This window comes from Takifugu rubripes, chromosome 8 (genome assembly GCF_901000725.2).
Source record: "Takifugu rubripes chromosome 8, fTakRub1.2, whole genome shotgun sequence".
Lineage (NCBI taxonomy): Eukaryota > Metazoa > Chordata > Actinopteri > Tetraodontiformes > Tetraodontidae > Takifugu > Takifugu rubripes.
The window spans coordinates 16906171-16928083 of NC_042292.1; the positions used below are offsets into that span (position 1 = coordinate 16906171).

General features: G+C 53.2%; 1 protein-coding gene across 2 annotated transcripts in view; it reads right to left on the reverse strand.

Moving 5' to 3' along the window:
• Positions 1-16782: 16782 nt before the first annotated feature.
• Positions 16783-21913, reverse strand: part of arap2 (ArfGAP with RhoGAP domain, ankyrin repeat and PH domain 2) — a 60051-nt gene continuing 54920 nt past the window's right edge. For both annotated transcript variants that reach the window (XM_029840438.1, XM_029840439.1), the window contains exons 27-33: positions 21458-21574; positions 21096-21235; positions 20577-20659; positions 19345-19380; positions 18750-18813; positions 17351-17479; positions 16783-17277 (exon numbers count right to left, since the gene is read on the reverse strand). In XM_029840438.1, coding sequence (XP_029696298.1) covers positions 16930-17277; positions 17351-17479; positions 18750-18813; positions 19345-19380; positions 20577-20659; positions 21096-21235; positions 21458-21574 — 917 coding nt within the window. In that variant the 3' untranslated portion in view covers positions 16783-16929. The remainder of the gene's footprint in view (positions 17278-17350; positions 17480-18749; positions 18814-19344; positions 19381-20576; positions 20660-21095; positions 21236-21457; positions 21575-21913) is intronic.

The window sequence follows — 21913 nt, forward strand, 5'->3', positions numbered from 1 at the left end:
TAATCGTTCAACAATTGCTTTGATCGCTCAAAACAAACCACAGAACACAAATCTGAATGCCATCTCATTTGTTAGCAGGGTTAGCTAATCTGAATGCCATCTCATTTGTTAGCAGGGTTAGCTAATGTGATGCTACTGCAGGGCATTATTTGACCCTTCTGTTCAGGGATGTGGAATGAAAATACATGCAAAAAACATGTTTCACATAATTGTAGCTTTCCAGAGTGTGCTAGAGCATTGAGGAGATGTTACGAATGCTAACTGCTAATTTCATGAGTTTCAGTTTAGCCGACCGCTGTGCTGTTACCGTAACACAATCGCATTGTACCGACTTTCTTTCCGATGTCGCTCAAACATCCACAATAAGCTACAACAACATGTGCGTTAACGCAGCGAAAGCTAAGAAACATGCTAACAACTTGGTTCTCTGGGGTCAAAAACAGGTCACAATGTCGCGGTGTCACGCCTGAGCCTCATCTCAGCTAGGTTGTAAGTTAACGGGCACAGAACAGCTAGCGTCGGAGTGGCGCAGCCCCTCCCCCCCCCCCCCCCGGCATTCCAACCCACTTTCTCCGTGCGCGTCTGCGGGTTTGTCATAGCAACACCGGTTGCTTTCAGCCGCCGCGTTCGCCATTTCTCAGGGGCTTTGACTTACTTACCGCGCCTCTATCTGCCCCCCCCCCACACACACACACACACACACACACACCCCAACTCCGGTCTCAGGAATCACAGGCAGGTTTGCCGCTGCTGAGGAAGCAGCCGCGATAATCCTCAGGCTCAACTTCAAAAAGAGCCTCTAAAGACTCGCACTCGCTACAGTTCTGGCAAGTCAGCCAGCGCTGGGGGGACGGGTGGGGGGGAGGGTGGTGATGGAGTCCCCTCCCCCTCACCTGCCTCGCACTCCTCTTCCCCAATCCTCCCCCCCCTCCTCCTCAGCTGGAAACGCTCGGTTCCTTCGCCGTGATGGAGAAGCAGAAGGGTGACGATGGGGGGGGGGGGATTCTCTGAGGGTCACCTGGGGCCAAGGAGGCTCCAAGAGGTGGACTTGGAGGCCTCAGACTTGTGTGGGTATCCCACAATGCATTTCAGCTGAGCTAGCGCAGCGGCGGCGCTGGACGGAACGACGAGTCCTTTGTGCGATTGAGAAACGGCTGATGATTAAAAGCTTTATGGAAATAAGCGTCGCAATTAGCGCATTAATGTTTTCACACACTAAAGAAAACAAACCTTATGGCTCCCACTGATCCCAGACATCAAAGCGCAGCATCTCGATGTGCTTTCATCTGATTCCATCTCGACTTCTTTGATTTCCGCATTCACAGGCGAGCCGCCGCGGGCTAAAGGCATCGAACGAACAATCCCGAAACTCGGAACGCGCGTAGCTTCAAAGCTAATATGACGCGTAAAAGTCGTAACGGACCGACTGATCGTTGCAGACAGAAGCAACCCGACGTCGTTTGCGTCGCGTCCGTCTGCGCGTCGGTTCCTGCAGCCGTTCCCAGGATCGATCGGCTCTCCCCCCCCCCCCCCCAATCAGTCGTAGCAGCGTTAATGTATTGATTTCATTACGCCGTCGCTTTGATCTTTTTTAATAGGAATTAAATTTCAGTCCGTACTTGAGCCCTCTGAGGGCAGCTAGCTGGTCGTCTCCACTCTCGTTGAGGACTCTTGGTGGTGGGGGGGGGGGAAGGGAAGGGGAGGGGGGGGGGGGCGCTCTGACAGGCGTGCCTTAAACATTTAAAAAGGAGGAGGCCCACTTCAAAGGGATGGCCTCACAATCAGTGTAGCCTTTCCCTTTCAATTAGCCCACAGTCTGCCGGGCTCACCTCGGAGCCGGAGCCCTGAAATATTGATGACCTCTTCTCGGAGCGAGCGGAACGCTTTGTGCTCCGCTCCCCTGGGTGACTTTATGTGTTTAAGACTTTCTTTCTCTCTCCCCCCCCCCCCCCTTTTTTTTTTTGACAGCACGGAGCTGAACGTGCGATTTGTTTGTTTGATCAAAGTGGGTGTGCCAGCGCTGCACCCCTAGCGCACGGCGCTAAACTCAATCAAAACACGTCTGGGCGAGCCCTCCTCCATTCCGGCCCGGCAGCACATGAATCTCGTACGAGCGGAACACAACAAATCGCTCTTTGTTAGCTTTGATGAATCTGGCGTCTCCCGACGTTCCTCCCTCAGCCTCAGAGTGACGCTAACTTATTATCCGCGATGTTTTACAAATCCATCCGCGGCGCTTCACCTCTGGCTGCTGCGTGCCAACTTGGAGGACAACTTTTCCTTTTTTTTTTCTCGCAGGAATCAAAGTCTTTTGCCTGGAACCACGAGTAAACAAGGCCTCATTATTTTCAGCCGCGTTCCCGCAATCATCGGGGATGCCGAACAGGCATCTGCATCGCTAATTGCATCAGCTCATCTATCCGACAAATGAACGGCGCCCAAACGCCTCATCGCGGTGAACCTCCGCAACCTTCTCCCCGGAAAAACGGCGCATCTGTGCCGGTGGAGGGAGGACGGCGTTCTTTTGATTCCGCCGCTACGTTTTCGAGGTCAAGATGCTCGGGAGTCGTTTTCGCGCATGCTAGCGAACGGGAGTAGCCGAGCGTTTAGCCGCTTGGAGTCCGGCCAGCATGTTTTCGGTGCTTTCTCACACGTCCAGACGGTTCCGGGGAAGTTCAGGAATGGAGCACAGGGTGTCCTCACGAGGCAGAGGTGCGGATCGGACGGGATATTAGTCTGGGGTCAGTCGGGGGGGGGGTCCTGCTTCGCCGTGAGGTGTCGCAGCCCTTAATGGGGCAGAGAAGTGATGTGCTGATGTCCATAATTGATGGATTAGAAGCAGATAATTCCCAGCACAGAGGAGAGAGGAGCTGGAACACGACCTGAACGGAGCAGCGAGTTGAGGAATTCCCGGGGCGTTTTATTTAAATGAGGCCGGAGGAGGAAATTAGGATGAGGAAAATGGGAGCGGCGAAGCAGGCTGAGGAGCCGGACAGGGATCAGAAGGCAAAACGAGGAAATAATGAGAAGGCTCGAGCTCCGAGAGGAGGATCCCCGTCAGAGTCGGGGGGAGGAGCGGAGGATCCGGATCCATCCCGGCGCCGCCCATCCCGAGCCATCAAAGAGCAGTGGGCGGAGAAATCCTGCCCGCACGCCACTAATCCTCCTTTAAACGAGCCTTCTCCAGGAACAAAGCCGCCATTACATCCAAGGGGCGTTTGAGGACCATCGGCGCTCCTCTCCCGCCGCCGTCATCAAAGGAAGCAGGAAGACTTTGAAATCCAGAAATGATTCGTTTGCCGGCTGTTGTTTACTTCCTGTCCCGCTCCGAAAAATGGACGTCGGCGAGTAGAAGCAACAATGAGGAACACGAAGCTGAAGCCCAGACAAGGGAGCGTCCCCAAACACCCCCGACTTCCTGCCCGGGGGTAAATATGGCGAGAAATTAGCCGCCTGATTTGAAATTTAGATTTTATTCTGCCGACATGATGGATGAAAGGTGATGACAAACTTCCTGGGCCACCGTAGATTCACCATAGTTGGGGGGGGGGGGACCTCAACACATTAACATCTCGATGCTAAGTGAACCAAACACAGCGATTAGCATGTTATTAGCATAGCATTAATCATAAAAGAATCCTTTTTCTGACAGCGGATGACAAATCGAAGAGTTTAATGAACAGCTTGCCCGCGCACGCCGCCGCCGCCGCATTTGTACGTCTCCATTTTTGGCCACGAGCTGGCGGCCCACGTTGATAAATGTTCCGACGGGGGCTAAGGGGACATGTAAAACAAAAAGGTCAGCTGCTGCGTTCGGCGGCGAGTGAAATCATTTCCACGGCGTGACATGACAAATGGAGTCTGCTCCTCGCTCTATTGTCAAGAGGGTCTCTCGCTCCCGCCGCCCGATCCCCGTCCTCGCGCTGCTCCTCGCAGAAATCCATGAATAAATAATTCAAGCCACAGACTTTTCATTTCATGACTGCAGATGATGTTGATGCCCCCCCCCAAACCCCAACCACCCCCCCACCCCCAATATGTTTGTTCACCTGAGACTCCAATAAGAACTTTTCTGGCCGCTCCAGGTTGAGGGGCTGCAAAGATGTTCCCTTTGTTTCCTTAGGCTCATCCCTTACCCCCCCCCCCCCCCCTTTACTCCATCACCCCCCCCACCACCACCCACCCCGGATCACGCTGGGAATCTCAGACAGTGACAAACTCCAACCAGCAAGTCGGCGTTTCGGCGTTCCCGATACCTCGCCGCGTCCCAATAATGGAGCAACCTGATCCGAGAGACTTGTTACGGAGGCCCTGGCGGAACGTGTGGAGCGTCCCATCCGTCAGTGGGGGGGGGGGGAGTGGGAAGACAGGAGGAGGGGCGAGGGGGCCACGGTTGGCTTATCGCAGCGGTGGGATTAATGGATGTGTGGGCTTTAAATTGGCTCCAGATGACAGCGGAGGCCGTGTTTCAATCACTTATCCACAGGTTCCTCGCCCTCCTCTCATCCCTCGCTCCCCCCCCCACCGCCGCCGATCGTCCCTAAACTTTTAAAGATTTCTATTTGAGTCCGCCGCACATCAATCTTTCCTCGGCTCTGCGAATCCAATCCTGGAGACAGCGTGGTGTCCAAAATAAAAAAAGTGACGGGAGCCGCTGAAATTACGCCGCCTGGCGCCGCCGCGTAAACGGGCCGATGAGCGTTTTCAATATTTGATAGGCGAGCGAGCGAGCGGCGAGGGCACGCCCAGTGTAAACACGCACGTCCTGCGGGTCGCAAACTGTCCGGGGCACCGGCGACCCAAACCCACATCGGACTGAGCAAATCACCCCGGTCACCGATTACTAGCTTAGCCCTTTAAAATCATGCTTTTATGCTGGAATTAGCTCAAATCTACTCTGAGGATTGCGAAGCTAAGACGCGAAGATGTTGCCCAATGCTAAATGCTAGCTCCGGGGAGCGCTACGCTCCCAGAGGTTCCGACCGAGCCGCCATCACGTCGCCAGGACTCCAACCACGTCCGTTTGAATGCGTTGGAGACCACCGCGCTAGCTCCAAAAGCTCTGAAAGAAACCCCCATTTGTGGCGGCAGATGTGCTCGGAAGGAAGAAGCAGCCGATCCGCCGTCGTGCCTCAATGGCGTAATTACGTCTGACTTTGTGCCGAGAAGAAACGGAGGAAGACGAGTTTGCGGTAGCACCAAGAAGCAGGAAAAGTCCCCCGTTTGTGCGCCCCCTTCTTTGTGTTCCACATCCTCGCCGCCACAAAGGTCCCCTGTGGGGGGGCGAACAAACCCCGTCAGCTCCGAAACGCACACGGGATTCATCCATTCACACTCACCGCTAACATCTGCGGCTAACGGAAGAGACGCCCGCTAGCTGTAGCGAGAATTCCCCGCGGCGAGTCTCAATTAAAGTCCTGTTGGTTGGAATGAAAAGGGATTATCCCGGGCAAAGGAAGCGCGTTTTAAAGACCCCGTTGAGCGTTTAACGGAAACTTTTGCATCGGGATGATGCGCTAAATTATTAAAGTCGTGCTGGAGCTTCTCTGAAGGAGCGTTTGACAGATCTTGGACGGGTTTGACATCCAGAGGAGTCGAGTTTGTTTAAGCAGAAGAAGCATCTTTACAAATGGCCCCTCAGCCGGGGCTAAACCAAGAGGGGCCCCGGGGGGTAAACGAAGACTGGAAGACTCTGGGACCCGGAGCCTCTGGGGACCACGAAGGGAAGAGGTGACCCAGTCTCAGAGTCGGTCCACTCCTTCGTCACGACCTTTTCCCTGTACAGCTCCGTTTCCTTTCCTGCTAGCGACTGCGGAATAAACATGGGCCAAAGATCAAAGACGGGCGCTTCAACATCAAAGCAAGCAACAGTGAGACTAAAGCCACCTTGGCCTCGTTTGGCAGAACACGTCTGGGTTTAATGGGGGGCGGGGGGGGGGGGGGGGATTTGCTGCCATTTCAAGAGTGAAAACACTCAAATGAAAGAGATTAATCAGAAATCCTTCATCTGCTGGGAAGCGCGTTGCTCAGCACGCAGGAGCGGTTGGCCCCCGCGGACCACCCCCCCCCCCCCCTCCGTTATCGGATTTATTTGGAGGAAAAGGCTTTATTGTCTCAGCCACCACGAGGTGCGCCCGCCAACCTCCGCGAATTGCTAAATGGGAAATTTTATAGCCGTCCCCTCCTTGAATGGCAATTAAGTGTGGCAGGCGTGGGGGGGGGGGGGGGGGGGGGGGGGGGGAGTTTGTATGCAGAGTGCTCAACAAAGTTAATGGACTTTTAAATCGACGGCGCGCACCAAATTCCCTTATTAACGCCACCTCTGGTCCCTGCCCACACGAGCGCCGGATCTCAAAGGTCAGCTCTCAAATGTCAACGTCGCGGCAGTAAATACGTTTTTATGATGCGTTCGTCGGCGTGGCGACGTGAGGAGTGGGCCGGCCAAGCGCTGCGATTCGTTTACCCTTTATTTATCTTGCCAAGTACGCGGCGTGCACGACTGTCCGGGGCCCTGCACGCGCTGCCTCTTACGGATGGAGCTATTAGCTTTTAGCGTCTTGCTAAACCAAGAATGTTACCTTGCTCATTCATACTGGCGCCTGGTGCGTCGTGCGGGGGAGGGGGGGTTACCTCGATACCCTCTGGAACACGTACATGTTTTAATTGTTTATCTTGGGCGCCGGTCTTTGTTGCTACTTCTGTTAGCTTCATCTTTCTCTCGGAAAGGTTCACGACCCTGCCGACAAACAATATGGTTTTCAGCTCACATCTCAAATATGAATCTGAACAGGCTGTTCACAACCAGAATAAAGACTTTGTAATCGCTTCCTACACTCCAAACAGCATGAGGGCGCGTCAGCAGATAAGAGGAGACGTTCTCCTGTCCGTTAAAAAATGCTAACAGGCAAGTAAAGGAGAAGGTGGGAGGAGGAGACCCAAAAAAAACAGGTCCCGGCTGAAAACATCCATCCGGTTTTGGTCAAACGTACGCTAGCGTTGAAAGTCGGTGGCGAAGAGCGACAACCAGGATATCAAAAAGAAGGTGCGGGGGGGAAGGAAAAACGGCGAATTCTTCAATGGCCTGAAGCAAACAGACTGTAGCTGTCGCTTTTAATTTGTTTCCATAATTATCTGATCATCGCCTGCGCCCGTGGATTCATTCCTTCTGCTAAATTTAGGACCGATTGTTCCAGAGCGCAGCCACCGAATCCTGCGTTCGCCGCTGGAAAAGTTAGCCTCCTCCCCTCGCTGAATAAAACAGTGTTTTGCTAATATGCCCAGAAGGCAGCGTCTGATCAGAGCCTCCAGATGTGCCCCCCCACCTGCTTTGTTGTTCGTCTTGTTGTTCCGGCTCTCATGGCCCGGAAACATGCCGCCACTGTTGGGACGCTAATGCGAAGGGAGAGTTTTAAAAAAAGAAAGGGAATTTATTAAAGAGAAGGTGGAAGGAGAAGTTTCGGGGTGTCGAGAGGCAAATGCAGAGAGACGGATGAAGGCGAAAACAGGAGGATTTGGAGAATTCAGATTAGCGCCGACGCTGGCGCGGAAGCTACGCACGTGTCCAATTCCCCTAAATGCTCATCGATTTCCCGTCGGGCCTCCTTGAGTGATACGCCGGGCGCATTCCTCCGTTCGTCGCGGTTGAGGAAGGAGGCGGAATACGACGAGTCGGGCCTCGTCTAGACGGAATCATGTGGATGCATACTGAGGTGGCGCCGCCAAATTATCGCCGATAATTCCGGGTGACATTTGCGGTTAGCTAGGGAAGAGCCACACAAAAGGAAGTTAGCATCTTAAGGGAATCGAGGGGATTTCGATACAAAGTGCTGAATACGGGACAGAAACGACGTTTTGGAGCGGAAGCCGGTTTTTTTTGGTCCCACAGACACGCGACAACATCGAGCCGACGTCTTCGTCCGTGTGCGTAACGATGACCGCCGTCATGAATTAAGCACGTCTCCCATCTTATTACCACTGATTAAAGGAATAACCGAGCAACAGTAGTTAGGCTCCGCCCACAATACTCATTTTACCGGAAAAAAGTTTGAGAGTCTAAGAAGCGAAACCCAGTTGAAAGGATTCCGCTGTTTCTGCGTGAGGAGTCTGGAATTCTTTCTCCATCTCTTCTCCATCGCTAATGGAATCGGCGCACACCCCATTTCCAATCAGCCCCCATAATGCCTTGCTCTGCGCCAGCCCCCGGCGATGGCTGTGACACGCTATAATGGTCTCCGCTCCTTATCTCACACACAGTTATGCAAATATTAGGTTCCATCCGAATATCTGGTGGCAGGAGCTTCTCCGGCTTGGACCCGCAGATGACGGCGCGATAGAGCCGCCGCTGTGGAAGCGACGCCGCGGCGAATCACCATTGGACACGTGTGGCGGTGGGTTCCACTCAAAAACTCGATGCTTTGGCCGACGAGTGCGTTTGTTTGTTGGAGACGCCGACGGGCGTCCTCAGAGAGGTGGGAAATCCTTTTCACGCACCCGAGTGTTGCGCCTAATATGCTACATTCTGTGTTTGCTAATGACGCTACAAGCCCGAGCGCCTTGATGCTCCCGCTGATCCGCCACAAATACGCAGTCGTCATCAGCAAAAGAAGTGATTAATTAGCCTCAAAAGTCGACACCTGAACGCATCATCGGGCGGTCGAGACTCTGGTTTAGCTAATCCGGCTCCACTTTGTTGACCCGATTCACAAACTGAGCAAGACTCGAACACACACGTGGTTCTAATTAACGATCGCAATTATTCGCCGTTGCATTTTAATCAAAACGATGTGATTATTGGAAAAGTCTGCAAAGGAAAAACAAACGAGGTTCTGGGTTTAATTAAAACTCATCACAGCGTTCGCGCCCCTGCAACTGAAGCTAATCTGCGGCTCCGTTTTTGTGTTTCCTTGTTAGCATCGAGGCACTTTTAAGGACACACCTGAACCGCGATGCAAAGCTGCTAATCCTGTGGGTTTTCGCCGCTTTTATTTTACGTTAGCATTTAGAAGATGTGCCGCGTTTAGCATCGCCGCTACAGTGCTGCGGGCTTGTGTCATTTCAGCTGTCCGCGGTCGCTCAGGTGACGGCGCCCGCCGAGTCCGTTGACAGCAAGTGTGAAGGAGGTAGCTGAGAAGTGCGTGAGCAAAATAACCAGTTCCTCGCTGTCACACACTCACACACGGGCACGCTCTGAAACCCCCCCCCCCTCCCCCAGGGGTAGTGATCTGTGACTCCTCAATGTTGTGTGCACATCCGAGATGACAGCGCACACAACATGGCCAGCGCTCCGGTCTGGGTTCCGCATGATCACCCACAGCAGAACTGTACAGCAAACAAGACACAAGTGCTTTGTGTGCAGACGGGGGAGCCGATCAGGCCGCCAGCCCGCCGCCGCCGGCGCCGCGCTCGCGCTCGGCCGCGGGAAACTGTTCAAATACTCCCAAACGTCGGCCTGATTTGGAGTCGCGGTTATTGACTCCGAGCACACAATAAAACACCCGCTCCTGTTGCCGTGTTTGCAGACCGTATCGAGCTATCGAGATCTCTGAGATCAAAGCGAAAATTTGCACATCCTGCTCCGAGACGACTTCCTGTCGGATAACCTGTGGGTGCACCCAGGTGTCGCGGTAGCGATGCTAATGCTCGCGGCCGCTTTGATGCTTTGATGATGAAACGAAAGCAACTGAAGTGACTCCGAAAGGCTCCGTGCGGTCCCGATCCGGCCTCATCCGATGGTGTCGGTGAGGTCGTGACCTCCGCGTAGGAGCCCCGTCGCTTCATCGGTGAGGAAACAGGTCTTCATCTCTCGTTAATCAAAAATTTGGCTTTTGACAGTCAGCATAAATCTGTGTCAGATGCTTATAAATGAGCTCCCACAACGCTCACGTGGAAGGGAACCCGGAATACCGGATGAGACTCGCGCTCGCCTTCCAGTCGTTTGATTAGGGCGGGGGGGGGTTGTGGGGGAGGGGGGGGTCCTCTGCAGATATAATCAAGTGTTTCATCAAACATGTGTATCGTCTGTGCGCTCCGAATGTAAATCCGTGTCTGTAGTTTCAAACCCCAGACGCGTCCGTCCACCTCCTGGTTACCTGCCGACGAAGGATTCCGTCCGAGGGGGGCGGATCACCAAAGAGTTTCGCCATTTGGGAAACAAATCTGAGATCCGTCTGGAGGTCGGGACCCAGAACGGGCGTGTTGTCGACGCCGCCTCCAACTTCGATTTGATCTTATCGCTCTTCCCACTTTCCCGTCTGTATTTTCAAGCCTCGCAAATTAAATTCAACTCCTGAAAAGACTCCCAGTTACCAGTTAAAAAACTCCTTTTTCCGAGAGTCAGCGTTTGTCCGGTAACACGACGGCGCTCTCCGGTTGGGACGCCATTAAGTTTTTAATATCCACACGGCTCCGTTTTGTCTCCGTCATCAATAAGGAAATTGTGTTATTTGATGTCCGGCATGCGAGGTGGCAATATTGGCTGCATATCCTGGAAGCAATAAAGGCGGTATTGAAGTTTTATTTATATTTTTCCCAAATTGATTTTCCTCCGCGGTCGGGAGAACATAACGCGGTTGAGTTTGATCTTTTCTGGCTTTAGCGACTTTAGTTGCCTTCTTGTCTTTTACTTTGTGGTTCCTTTAACGACAAAAACAAACCAAAAAAAAACAGCAATTACTGAATTCAAATGAAAACATTCCCGCTAACTTGTGGAATCGCCTCTAATTTCCCGGTTTTCCATGGACACAGGTGACACACACCAGAACGAACTGGGAGGTTTTTCTCTTGTTGCTCGCGCCCAACTTTTATCGTCTTTGATCTCCGACAAATTTGTCCTTTTCCCGTACCCTTCTGCCTCGGAATCTGCCCGTCAAAGATTTGCGAGAGCCGTGGACGGGGAGCCGGGAGGTTGGCACGGCGCCCGGGAAAACGGCGAGAAGAAAGAGATGGAGCGAGAACAGAGGAGGACCAGAAACGCGATCGGCGAGGAAGAGCCGAGGGAGTCGGCCGGTGCCAGATGAAAGCAGAACACGAGGACAGAGGGAAGAACGAGTGAGTAGGAGGTGTTTAACGGAGGGAGCCTGTGTAGGAGTGACAGGAGACCCCGCGGGGCCCCGAGGTGATCTGGAGGTCTGGGCTAAAGCACAAACATGAGCATAGAGGCCCCTCGAGTGACCCTACACCTCCGACTCCACCAAACCCACAGCCGAAAGGGTCCACATGGGGATCAACGGTCCTTTAGCAAACATGGAAATAGCCACAAGCTAACATCATGTGGTACAATTTTCACCACAGGAACAGGACGGAATCTTCTCCAGGGTCAGTTATTCCCAAGGGAAGGGGTCAGTGCACTTCAGGTAGGCCTTGAAATTCCGATTTTCTTCCCTTGGTAATGAGGAAGTGGCACAGAAACCATCAACGCGGCCGTCCTGCCCTCTTCCCGCCCGCTGACATTTGTCTGGAGCTTCGTAGGGAAGTGTTATTAATGGAATATCTTGTGGACAGGCGGGGGCCCGTAAACACCATCTCTCATCAGGGGAAGGAGGCTCAGGCGGCCAAACGTCCTCGGCCGTCCGTCTTCATGCAGTTTGGGGTATTTCATCAGAGACCGCCTCTGGCTCCGTTCACCCCCGTAGTCCCACACAAGACGAACATTCCTGGATACAATTCCTGGGTCCGCTCCTCCGCGTCCACCTCGATCGCTGTGAGAGAGATGAAAAACACGGATTTAATCATCTCGTGCTCCCTTTCCAAACACTTAGATTATGGCTTTGTTTTCTTTCAATTTGAGGGGGGAATCTGACGCCAGCCCTGCTTCATACATTATGGAGATGGCGGCGCGTGCTTCTTTTAATAAGGCCTGACTGGAACCACAGCAGGAATAACGAGACGGGCTCTGAGGCCCCGCCCACCACCAGGAACGCACCACAGCAGCGGGACGTCCACAAGACATCCTCATCAATTATGAAGGAGCCTCGAGTGCCATCCATTACACCCAATCAGCCGGAGAAATCACTGCTTTACCACCATTAGCTTCCCGCTATTCATTTGGAGAGCACGGGTGCGTCTGCTAGCACACAATGGGCCCAGCGAGACGGGGAAAATGTGGGCGAACTCAAGAGTTCTCAGAAACTACTTCCAGGTCCTGGTTTATTCATGACCCGAATGGAGTTCCAACGCAAACAGACCTTGAACTCGTGTTAATCAAGCGGACAAGAGCGAACACGGATCGATGGGAGGTAAAAAAAAGGAATGGAAGGGTAAAAATAGTGGACTGAAGCGGATCCATAAAGACAGGACAGGACAAATGGTCTTGGATGAGACCACGGGGACCCCTCTGACCAGGAAATCATCAAAGATCAAAGGTCTTGACCGAGGAACAATTCCCGACGTTCCAAAATGCAGGAAAACAAGGCCGTGCACTTAAAAACTCAATTATTTAGTTCTACGGAGGCGTTCCCACCCTGGCCGAGGCCCACGTCAGACGCCGGGCCGGCCTTGAACCATTTCCCACCGTCCGATCCGATTTCCTCAAAGACATTCCCAGCAGTTCACTGCTTTTTACCGAGTGGAGGAAACAAGATCAATGGAGAAGGTGGAAGTGGGCGGAGAGTTGCTGGGAGGGGAGAGAAGAAGACGTCAGAGGAGCCGTCGTCCCGGAGACGACCCGGCCCGGCAGGGACACTTTTCCAGGAGCCGCTAAGCTTAGAGGAATATTGAATGTGGATCAGGGGGGTATTATTAGGCTAAGCTACTATTAGGCTAAGCTGGAATGCTAGTTCCTGTCCGTATTCCACTGCAGCCGCTATCGTGTTTTCCATCAGCGAGGTTGATAAGCGGAGTTTCTTCCCGCTAAACGAGCCTGCGAGGGTGGAAAGAGACAAACAGCCTCCGAGTCGGAAGAAGTCGTTAATCAGCGCCTTTCTCTCCGTCCAACCCTTGACCCTTGACCTTTGACCCATCCCCGGGGAGAACCGCACAGCTCCCAGATTAAGGTGCGGAGCAAACGTGGACGGAAAAGAGGGCGAATTCCGTCAACACAGATCAGCCTTTCAGACGTAATTAGCCGCCATTGTTCCTCATCAAAAAAAAAAGAAATCTGCCAAACGAACGAGCGTCGTTATCTCACCATCAGGAAAAACGAAATCCCAGCCTGCGGACGACGTCTGACGCGATGTTTGTTCCGATAGAATTCAACCTTATCGCGAGAAAACGCAAGACAGGGTCATTTTCAATCCCCCCCATAGAAGGAGGATTTATATCAATTACGATAAACCTGTGCAATTGTTTTTCCGCTAATTGCTACTTCAAAGGAAGATGCGAAACATTAGCCTTTTTCTGCCACTTTCAAAATGAGATAATTGTAAATGATTCGGCTGTGACGACTTTAAGTGGATTCATTAACTGTTAGCGTTCGAGTTAACGTCATTTTTAGCAGGTGTTCACCCGGATGAACCAACCGAAGGCTAACACGATACGTTCTTCAATAACAATAAAATAGACACATTAACTGGATTTCCACGAAAATTATATTAAAGTGAATGTGCCATCTGGCTAATGCTGTAAAAGAGATTTTGTTAGCTACCTCAGGACGCTAAATAGCCTAGCCCTGTTCAAATTTACTCTGCAATGCCACAAAATTAGCTTCATGCAACAATAATGAGGCCGAACTCTTTGTTTGCCCGAAGCGTGTGTCAAATATTAAAGTCGCACCAAGGACACCTGAACCCGAGGACCGCTGCTACGCCGCAGCCGCAGAAATGCTAGCCATTTGCCGTTGATGAGTTCGTTAAAGCCGCGCTAAATTGATCTGAAGGTTACCCCGAATGGTTTGGTGCTTTAGATCAGAGGGGGATAAATAAGTAATGGACGGAGAATCAGGCGACAAATAACGCTGCCAAACTCCAATCGACGGCGTCCGATCTATACCCGCGTCCTTGGGCTAGCGCGCGCCGCAGTGGAGCGCGACAAACCGGCGGCCGTCTCCTGAGCTGTGCTGCTCCTCACTCTGGGGAACTGTATTAAAAGGCCGACGCGTGCACAGGCGCACGGCGGATAAAAGGGGCAAGAGGTCGGCGAGCATTAGCCGCCTCCCACCGCTGCACCTTCGCACCCGTCACGACAAAACTCTCCAGTACTCGGGCCCATTAGGCGCATTTTCTAACTCATTTCCTTCCACCTTGTTTTGTCCCCGTTCCTGAGGAAGGCAGCCGATTGGCCGGGGCCGGCGGGGCCATTCTGCTCGCTTCACCCTGGGGGAGGGGTCACTAAATGGAAAAGGCCGCCGGGTCGGCGGGTCTGACCCGACCGGCTCACGGCTGCTTCCTGCCTGCTCGTTGAGCATGCCTGCATCTCTGAAGGTGTTTGAACCCTCACCTGAGCTCCAGCCTCGCTAATGTGCAGCTAACCGCTCCGTGGGTGCATCAACTCACCTGGATTCTTTCGACCGCGTTCACCATGGCGACGGCGCCAGTTCACACTTGGGAACAAGAGAGAAAAACAAGACGGGGAAAGAGAGACGTGATCGTGAGATGAGCCTCTTCCAGGACGCCTCCATAAAAAGCTGCTCAACAGCGACACCTGGCGGCCATTTCTATTGAGTTAAATTGCGCCAACTAGCTTCTTTTAAAGACTTTCCTAAATGCTAACGTGGTCCAAACATTTTTTGAAACCCTTCAAATGTGTAGCCCAGCTCAGCCAAAGTCCGACATTTAAAGGCTACGCTAGCCTTAAGCATAGCGCCACAATTCCTGGGTGGCGCTATGCATAGGCAACCAGGTTGCCGTGGAGATAAAAAGGCAACATATATGCTGGTGACCTCCGCCACCTGGAAACAGTCTCCCGATAATAATAAGCTACAAATATGAAAATGATCTACGGCCCGCGTCTCCGGCAGCATTAGCTCGGAATGTTCGACATCCTCTTCGTTATTAGCTCTGCGGCGGCTCGTCCCCTCCCTGGACGGAGGAGGGGAGGGCGGAAAAAATATGATTGAGCTTTTAAAGACTCAATCCCAGTTGAACTGCAATTGCAGAGGCTTTTAATTAGATAAAGCTTGGCTGGTTTGGAGGTATACTTTACAGCCGTGTCAGGGTAAAAGGCTGCGAGCGTCGTAAATATCGCCCCAGACGTTAATAGAATCCAGATTAGGGCCCGAATGTGCAGATCAGCGTAAAACTGCAGCCGGCGACTTCAGCGGGAAGGAGGGGGGGGGCTATTTATAGCGGCTAAAATGGACGACTCCATTAAAACCAGGCTAACCTTTTTCTGGAAATGTAAATCCGGCGAGCCGAGTCTGTGACGGGTGGCAGGGAGTCGGACTCTGGGTGGTTCTGGATCTGGTGCCAAGGGACACGTCCTGGTGTCCACCTGGTGTCCCTCGTCTCGTCAGATGAAGGCCGGACCGGATGTTAGCCTCGGCGGACGCTAGCACGAGGCCGCCGACTGATCGATGACCGCCTCCTTTTCAAACCAGATTCCCGTTTTTGGTTCTGAAAACAGCGCCGGCGCTTTTCTGGGCCCCGTTGAGAGGCCTCTCACGCGCCCGTCTCTGTCCTTAGCAAAGAAAAGGACAGAACAGGCTAACGGACGCTCTTGGGTTGCCTTTACTGTTTTACACGATGTGGAGGAGTTAGCGGCTAGAAGTGGCCAAGTTAGCTAACAAAGAATTGGGGTGCAAATCTATTCCAGCAAAGGCCCACAAGGATAGCGTTCGCACATGGAGTAGCCAGGATTTGCAAGGCTAAATCCACATGCTAGCTCTGCACAGCTGCTGCGTTAGCTCAAAGGACCATTAAACCATCAAACAAGGTCAGCTTTAGTCGAACCAAACGCATCGTACCCACTGGCTCTTTCCCACCACGACGAAACGACGAGCACAAGCTGCTTGAACCTGAATCATCCCGCTGTGCTTTATATGCTAACGTAGGTCCGTCTCTAGATCTGGACTCTGGATTAAAACTGGACCAGTAAACGTGGCGTCTCGGTAAACGTGATAATATCGGCAACGCTAGCGAGGAGCTTCACCGAGAGACGCCAGGACCACAGAGGCGGCGGCCTTCCGAGCACGAGTGCGAGCACGTGAAACAAAGGCCAGGCAGCTAGCGCCGCGGCGGTAATGAAAATAAAATGTTAATATGAATTTTTCATGGAGGAACCTGCGCGACAGTTGCCGACGTGTGCGTTTTTCCCTCCGCGATGCATTATTCAGCAGGAGCGCCCGGCTCGAGAGGGTTTATTCTTACATTTCACTTGAGACGGCGCGAAACTTGATGGAAGCTCTGAATAAGGCGATCATTTAATTACACTGGAATTGGGTAGAATAGGGAGACTCTTCCACTCTTCTTTTACCGGGCAAAATCCGTCTGATGGGATATAAAAATATGGCCGTCTAGTAAAAGTGCACAGACGCACATCATAAAGGGGAAATGACGAGCAGGAAAAGAGAAATTCGGCGACGGAATGGCGGTAATTAGCATCAAATCCACCTCCGCGGTATGCTTACCGCGTCATGCTAATGCGCTAATGGTTCAAAATGATCAACGCGAGACGACTAAAAAGCAAAACGGTCAAATAAACAAGTCAAAGGTGATAAATGTTTACTAGGTGACTTACCCAAAGCTAGCCAGCATTCGCGGCGTAACGAGCGTCCTAGGGTCGGGCGGGTCCTCCGGAGAACGTGGAGCAGGAAGATCTAAAATAATCCTGATCCAGGACTTCCCATAAACGGGCTGGTGGTCAGACGCTCCCCCGTAAACAGACGACTCAATAAAACCCTGAAATCATGTGACGCTCCCAGCAAAAGCAGCTTTAATTCAAATATTTACACTGTACAATCACATCATGAGCAGTAGAAAGGGGGGGGGGGGGGTCCGGCGGAGGTCTGGGTGACCCCCCAGGGAAAGAGGGGGTCGTCGCTCCATCATGGTCCTCTTCTTAGTTCTCCTCTCTCCCCCCGAACCTGCCGCCGGAGCTGCGGTCGCTCCTGGTCAGCACAGAGTTGAGTTCGTTCATCAGACTGGGGGGCAGGGTCCCCCCCCGGCCCAGGGCCGGCCTCCTCTGGGGGAACCTGGAGCCGCCCCCCAGGGAGAGAGGCGAGGGGTGGGAGCGTGGGGACGGGGAGGAGAAACGAGGCCGGTGAAGGTCCGCAGAGTTGGGTCGGAGCGGGGCTTCCCGAGCCATCGTGTGGCCCCGCCTCTCGGCCGCGCCGGCGTCCCGCTGGGGGGCGGAGTCCTTGGCCAGCCTGGCGCTCAGCTCGTCCATGTACGCGCGCCCGCCGCTCGGCTGCCCGCCAAAAGTTCACGCACGTTACAAAATGTACAAGCGTCTCCCGGAAGTTGTTCACCTGGACGCTCACCTGCGCGCTCGAGTCCTGCTCCGACGTCCCGAAGGTCACCTGACCTCTGCTGGCTCCGCCCCCTCTGGAGGGCTTGGCCCCTGCGGCTTTTCTCCGGGTCGCGGCCTTGGGGCAGAGGTCGGAGCCGAACTGGACACAAAGAGCGGAGATCGTGACTGGACCGGAATCTCTCCACTCGGACATTTGTCCTAATGGGAGAACGTCTGGAAGCAGAGCGGCGCGTTCCCGTCTGGCCGCCGTTTGCTCTCCGGACAAACTTTGCTAATAATGTCTCCCTTTATGTGGGCGCGACCCGCGGACCTTCAGAACCGGCTCGTCTTTAACAAATCCTTGTTTCATTACTGCCGTGACCCGTCCTTCACCTTTATGCCGTTAGCCGCACCCGCCGCCGCCATCCATCCCGCCTAGCTTCAAAATGAGGCCCTCCATCAGCGGTTGCCATGGAAACTGTCAGCGCGCAGGCCTAGCTAACAGGTGAGAACGGCGCAGCCCTCTTTGTCTTCTTCCTCACATCGCTTCTCTCTCTCTGCCCCTACAAAAGAAAAACCTCTGTCCTTCTCACCAGCTCAGGCGAGTGGCGCCGACAGTCCCGATATTTAGCAGATTTGGGATCAATGCTAATATTTTCAGCCGCATGGAAGCCGCGACGGGTTTAGCCGAGCTTCCGCTAAAGAACAGAGGAAAGTCACCGAAATAAGCACCTGGAAACAGGAGACAAAAGTTGCCCCCCCCCCCCTCAGATCAATTGTCTGCTGACAGCGTTGGCCTTTATGTCGGCTAGCCCGGAGCGTGGCGCTAAAAGGCTTTTACGGTAAGCACCTGTGATAAACAGCGACGCCGCGCAGACGAGTTCCCATAACGGACGTGAGATGTGCTGAGAGAACAATAACGGCGACACCAAATCTCAATCTGCGACTCGATATCTGGGAATCGGCTCGCTAATGTGACCAGGAGGCGCCGCGGCTACGTTTAAGCGCCGGAAGAAGGGTGAACAATAAAGGCGGGGGTCTTACACATCCACGGTCTGCTAGCTTTAGCGTGCATTATTTATGTGGCGCGTGCTGCGTCAGCGACAACACTTAGCCGTATCTGGGCGCTAAGCGCCACAATGTGATTGTTATGGTCGCCTTGGCCTCGTTCTCGCAGCTTTTCCACCAAATATGATTTATGCCGCCGCCGAGTGACCTGGAAAACTTTACGTTCCTCTGCGTGTGCGCGCTCCCTCGGCGTAGCGGCGCCGCGGGGGAGGAAACGCGGCGCGTCTTCCGGCGGAACGAGACGAGGGCGGATTGGGAGGTTTTCGGAGCGAGGGGAACTTCCTCCCGCAGCGCTCCGGTCACCGCAGGTTGGCCTCATTAAAACGGCGAGCTAGCGCACGGCGTGCTAATGCCGATCTTACCTTCATCCTGATGATGTCCGTCACCCAGCCGACCTGCGCCTCCCTCGTCTCGCAGCAGAAATGCCTGAGGAGGGAGAGTCCGGTCACACACACGGTTCCACCTCGTTATGGTCGTTACGGAGTCAGCTGATTGGACGCGGCGGCTCACGCCGTTAGCTGAGTCTATTTTCAGCTAACGGTGGGCCGGCTGTCGCACTCCCGATGATAAAGATAACGCAGACCGACAGTGTCAATAAAACCCGTCAGCGTCGACGCTTCTACGACGTTTATTTCCATTTTTAAAAGCGCGTGAGGAGAATAAACGTAAAAATGTGACGACAATCAATGAGCGGAAGAAGCTAAATATGTATTATTTTACTCAGGAGATCTGATCTGCTCATGTTCCTGAGCTACATTTAAAGTAACTGAGCCAGGTTCCTACATAAATTGCGTTCAGTGCCGACTCGTGCTAGCTTTAGCTTTGTTTTTAATGAGCAAAAGAGCATTTCTGAGACTCTAAACGCGCCCGCAGCCCCACTGCTGCCGCGGAGCTCCTTCACTTTTCAAACTTTGCGATTGTTTCCGGTCTTCGGTCACTCCGAATCACGACACTCACCACTGTTGTTTGTCCGTGCAGACGGTGAAGCCCCAGCTGTCAAGCGAGAAGGACACAGGTCAGAGATCTGCAGCCTGGAAACCTTCAGCGAGCTAGAGATGGCGGTCGTTAACTTGTTTTTAAGAGCTTTCGCCTTTCACAATGATTTAGCTTAGCGGCAGCGACTCAGACGCCCACAAAGAGCAGAGTTGAACAGTCTGTTTGTGTAGCTTCAGCTTGGCAATTACACAAAAACTTGAGTCGAAAACATCCTAAATGCATCTGATCGCTAGCTTTGCTAGATCAACCAATTTTAGCAACAATCTGTTAATTAGAAACAAGAAAGAATGCCCTGAAATGATTTTCTGATTAGCATTTGCTTTGATGTTGAAACAAAGGACTTTGCTGTTCTTTAGAAAACTTTATTATACAAACCTTTTGGTAAAGACATTAAAGCAACTATGCTAGTTCAACACATTATGTGTCTGGAATTAGCCTCTTAGCGCGCCGTCTCATTTGAAACTCTGGATTCCGTCCGTCTTTATTGAGGAGACACCAGAAAGCTTCCTCCTTAAGGTGGAGGCAGCCTGCTTCAAATCCAAGGCGCTAACATTAGCATTGTCTGGATTAATGACTGCACTTCCACTGCTCACATGTTTGGAAACGACCTTATTAAGCTCTTACCAAAGTGTACAAAACAGAAGCTATGAGCAGCTAACCTATTAGCCTGTGAGGAGTCTGGAGAGGTGGATACCAGCAGTAATGAAGTTAAAGCCAAGCAGGAAGTGGCTGACAGGAGGCGTTGAGGCCACCCGGCTGCCGGGGCTCCGATCCCGAGGACCCCCCTCCTAATGAGCTGCCTCCACCCTCTCCGTCTTCCCGTCTCCGGTCCGTCACTTCCCCCCTCGACCGTGTCGCCATAAAGCGCCGGCGAGCGCCGATCGTCACGCTTCCCCGGTCCCCAAAATTCCGACACGGGGAAAATTACGAGGAATTATTCTTGGCTAATTCCGACGGTCGTCCGACCCGGAGGACCCGCTGAAGGTTCAGCAGACGGTTAAATCAAACTGCCGGCGGCCAAATTTTATCATTTGTTTGGGTTAAAATCTCATTAAAATCGGGAAAATATACGACGGGGTCGCGACTGCTTCCTGGTGAAATGGAACTGGGCATAAAGAGAGGAAAAACACACTTTCCAGCCAAGAGGAAGAGAAAGGAATGACAGGAACGCTGATCCCAAGGAAGCGTTTTACCTGGTCGGAGGTTTGAGCTTCCTCTTCAGGCCCAGGTAACATCTGGCGGAATCCAGCTGCATCGTTTTCTCGGCTTTAGCGCCCTGCAATTAAAGAGCGACCCAGCTTCAAAGCATCGGCGCGGGGCAGATCAAAGGCAGGACAAAGCTTCACGGCTCCGCCGAGCGACCTCGCCGCTTCCCGGCGACATTAGCAGAGGACGATAATAACGTAGCAGCCGGAGACGGCGGATTATAATGACACAACCTGATATTTGGAAGACGCGTTGCAGCCGCGTATCGACCGCCGGCGTCGCTCCGCCTCCGTTATTTATTCAAACAAATCTCTCGTTTCAGGCGGCAGAGGTGTGCACAGAACCGGGCCCCCCTGGGAGGGCCCCCTGGGAGGCCCCCCTGGGAGGGCCCCCTGGGAGGCCCCCCTGGGAGGGCCCCCCTGGCCCTGGCCGCCGTCGCTCCTCGTTTCGATTCCTGCTTTCCCCACATTAGCATGCTAACGCTGGTTTGGCAGGATCGGCCTTACTTTGATGTCCCTGTAGAGCCGCAGCGTCTCCGCGCTCAGGACCGCGTACTTGTCCTGGAACTTGTGTCCCGACAGCAGTTTGGAGGAGCCGTCGCTGAACTTCAGACCGCCGCCTTTGGTGTAGCGCTTCAGGTCGCAGGCTAAACACAAGAGAAGACCTTTGTGACGAGGAGCGACACCCGCAGGTTTCAGTGAATCGCGCGAGTTTAAAAGGTCCGCGCTGGCTCCCGAAACAAAGGACTCGGAATTTTAGCGAGCTAGCTTCCTGCCGCGACAAGAGTCGCAATAGCACAGCATCATCTGCATAGGCGGGTAGTTAAAGTGAGCAGCTCCAAATAAAGCGTTCAAATCCGCTCCTCTACCTTTCTTCTCAGCCACTGGGAACTTCTTCAGGACAAGACAAGCCGAGCGGGGGCTCTCCAGGCCGCTCCAGTCCAGCACCTGCTCCAGGATCTTCTCGCTGTGGTGCAGCGGTCGCTCTGTGGGGGACCAAAGAAGGCCGTGAACCCGCCCCAGCAGCAGGAGACCTGCGGCTAATTCACCAACCCCGCTAACGACACGCAGTTTTTCTGTCGGCTTCGTTGACTTTACACATTCGAAACTGATTATAAAAACACACCCAAGTGTAAAATACCGCTATTATTGGTGCTAATTGGCGGAGGGCGTGTCCCCTCGACCAGAGGAAGGAAGTAGACCCTCCGGCCCTGCGGTGGAGGTGGAAGGAGACGCGGTGGCATAACTTATTCATGACCGAGGGCTTATCTCCTCCCTGGAATCTCTGCAGACCCGGACCGTGGAATTAGCTCCTCATTCCCCAA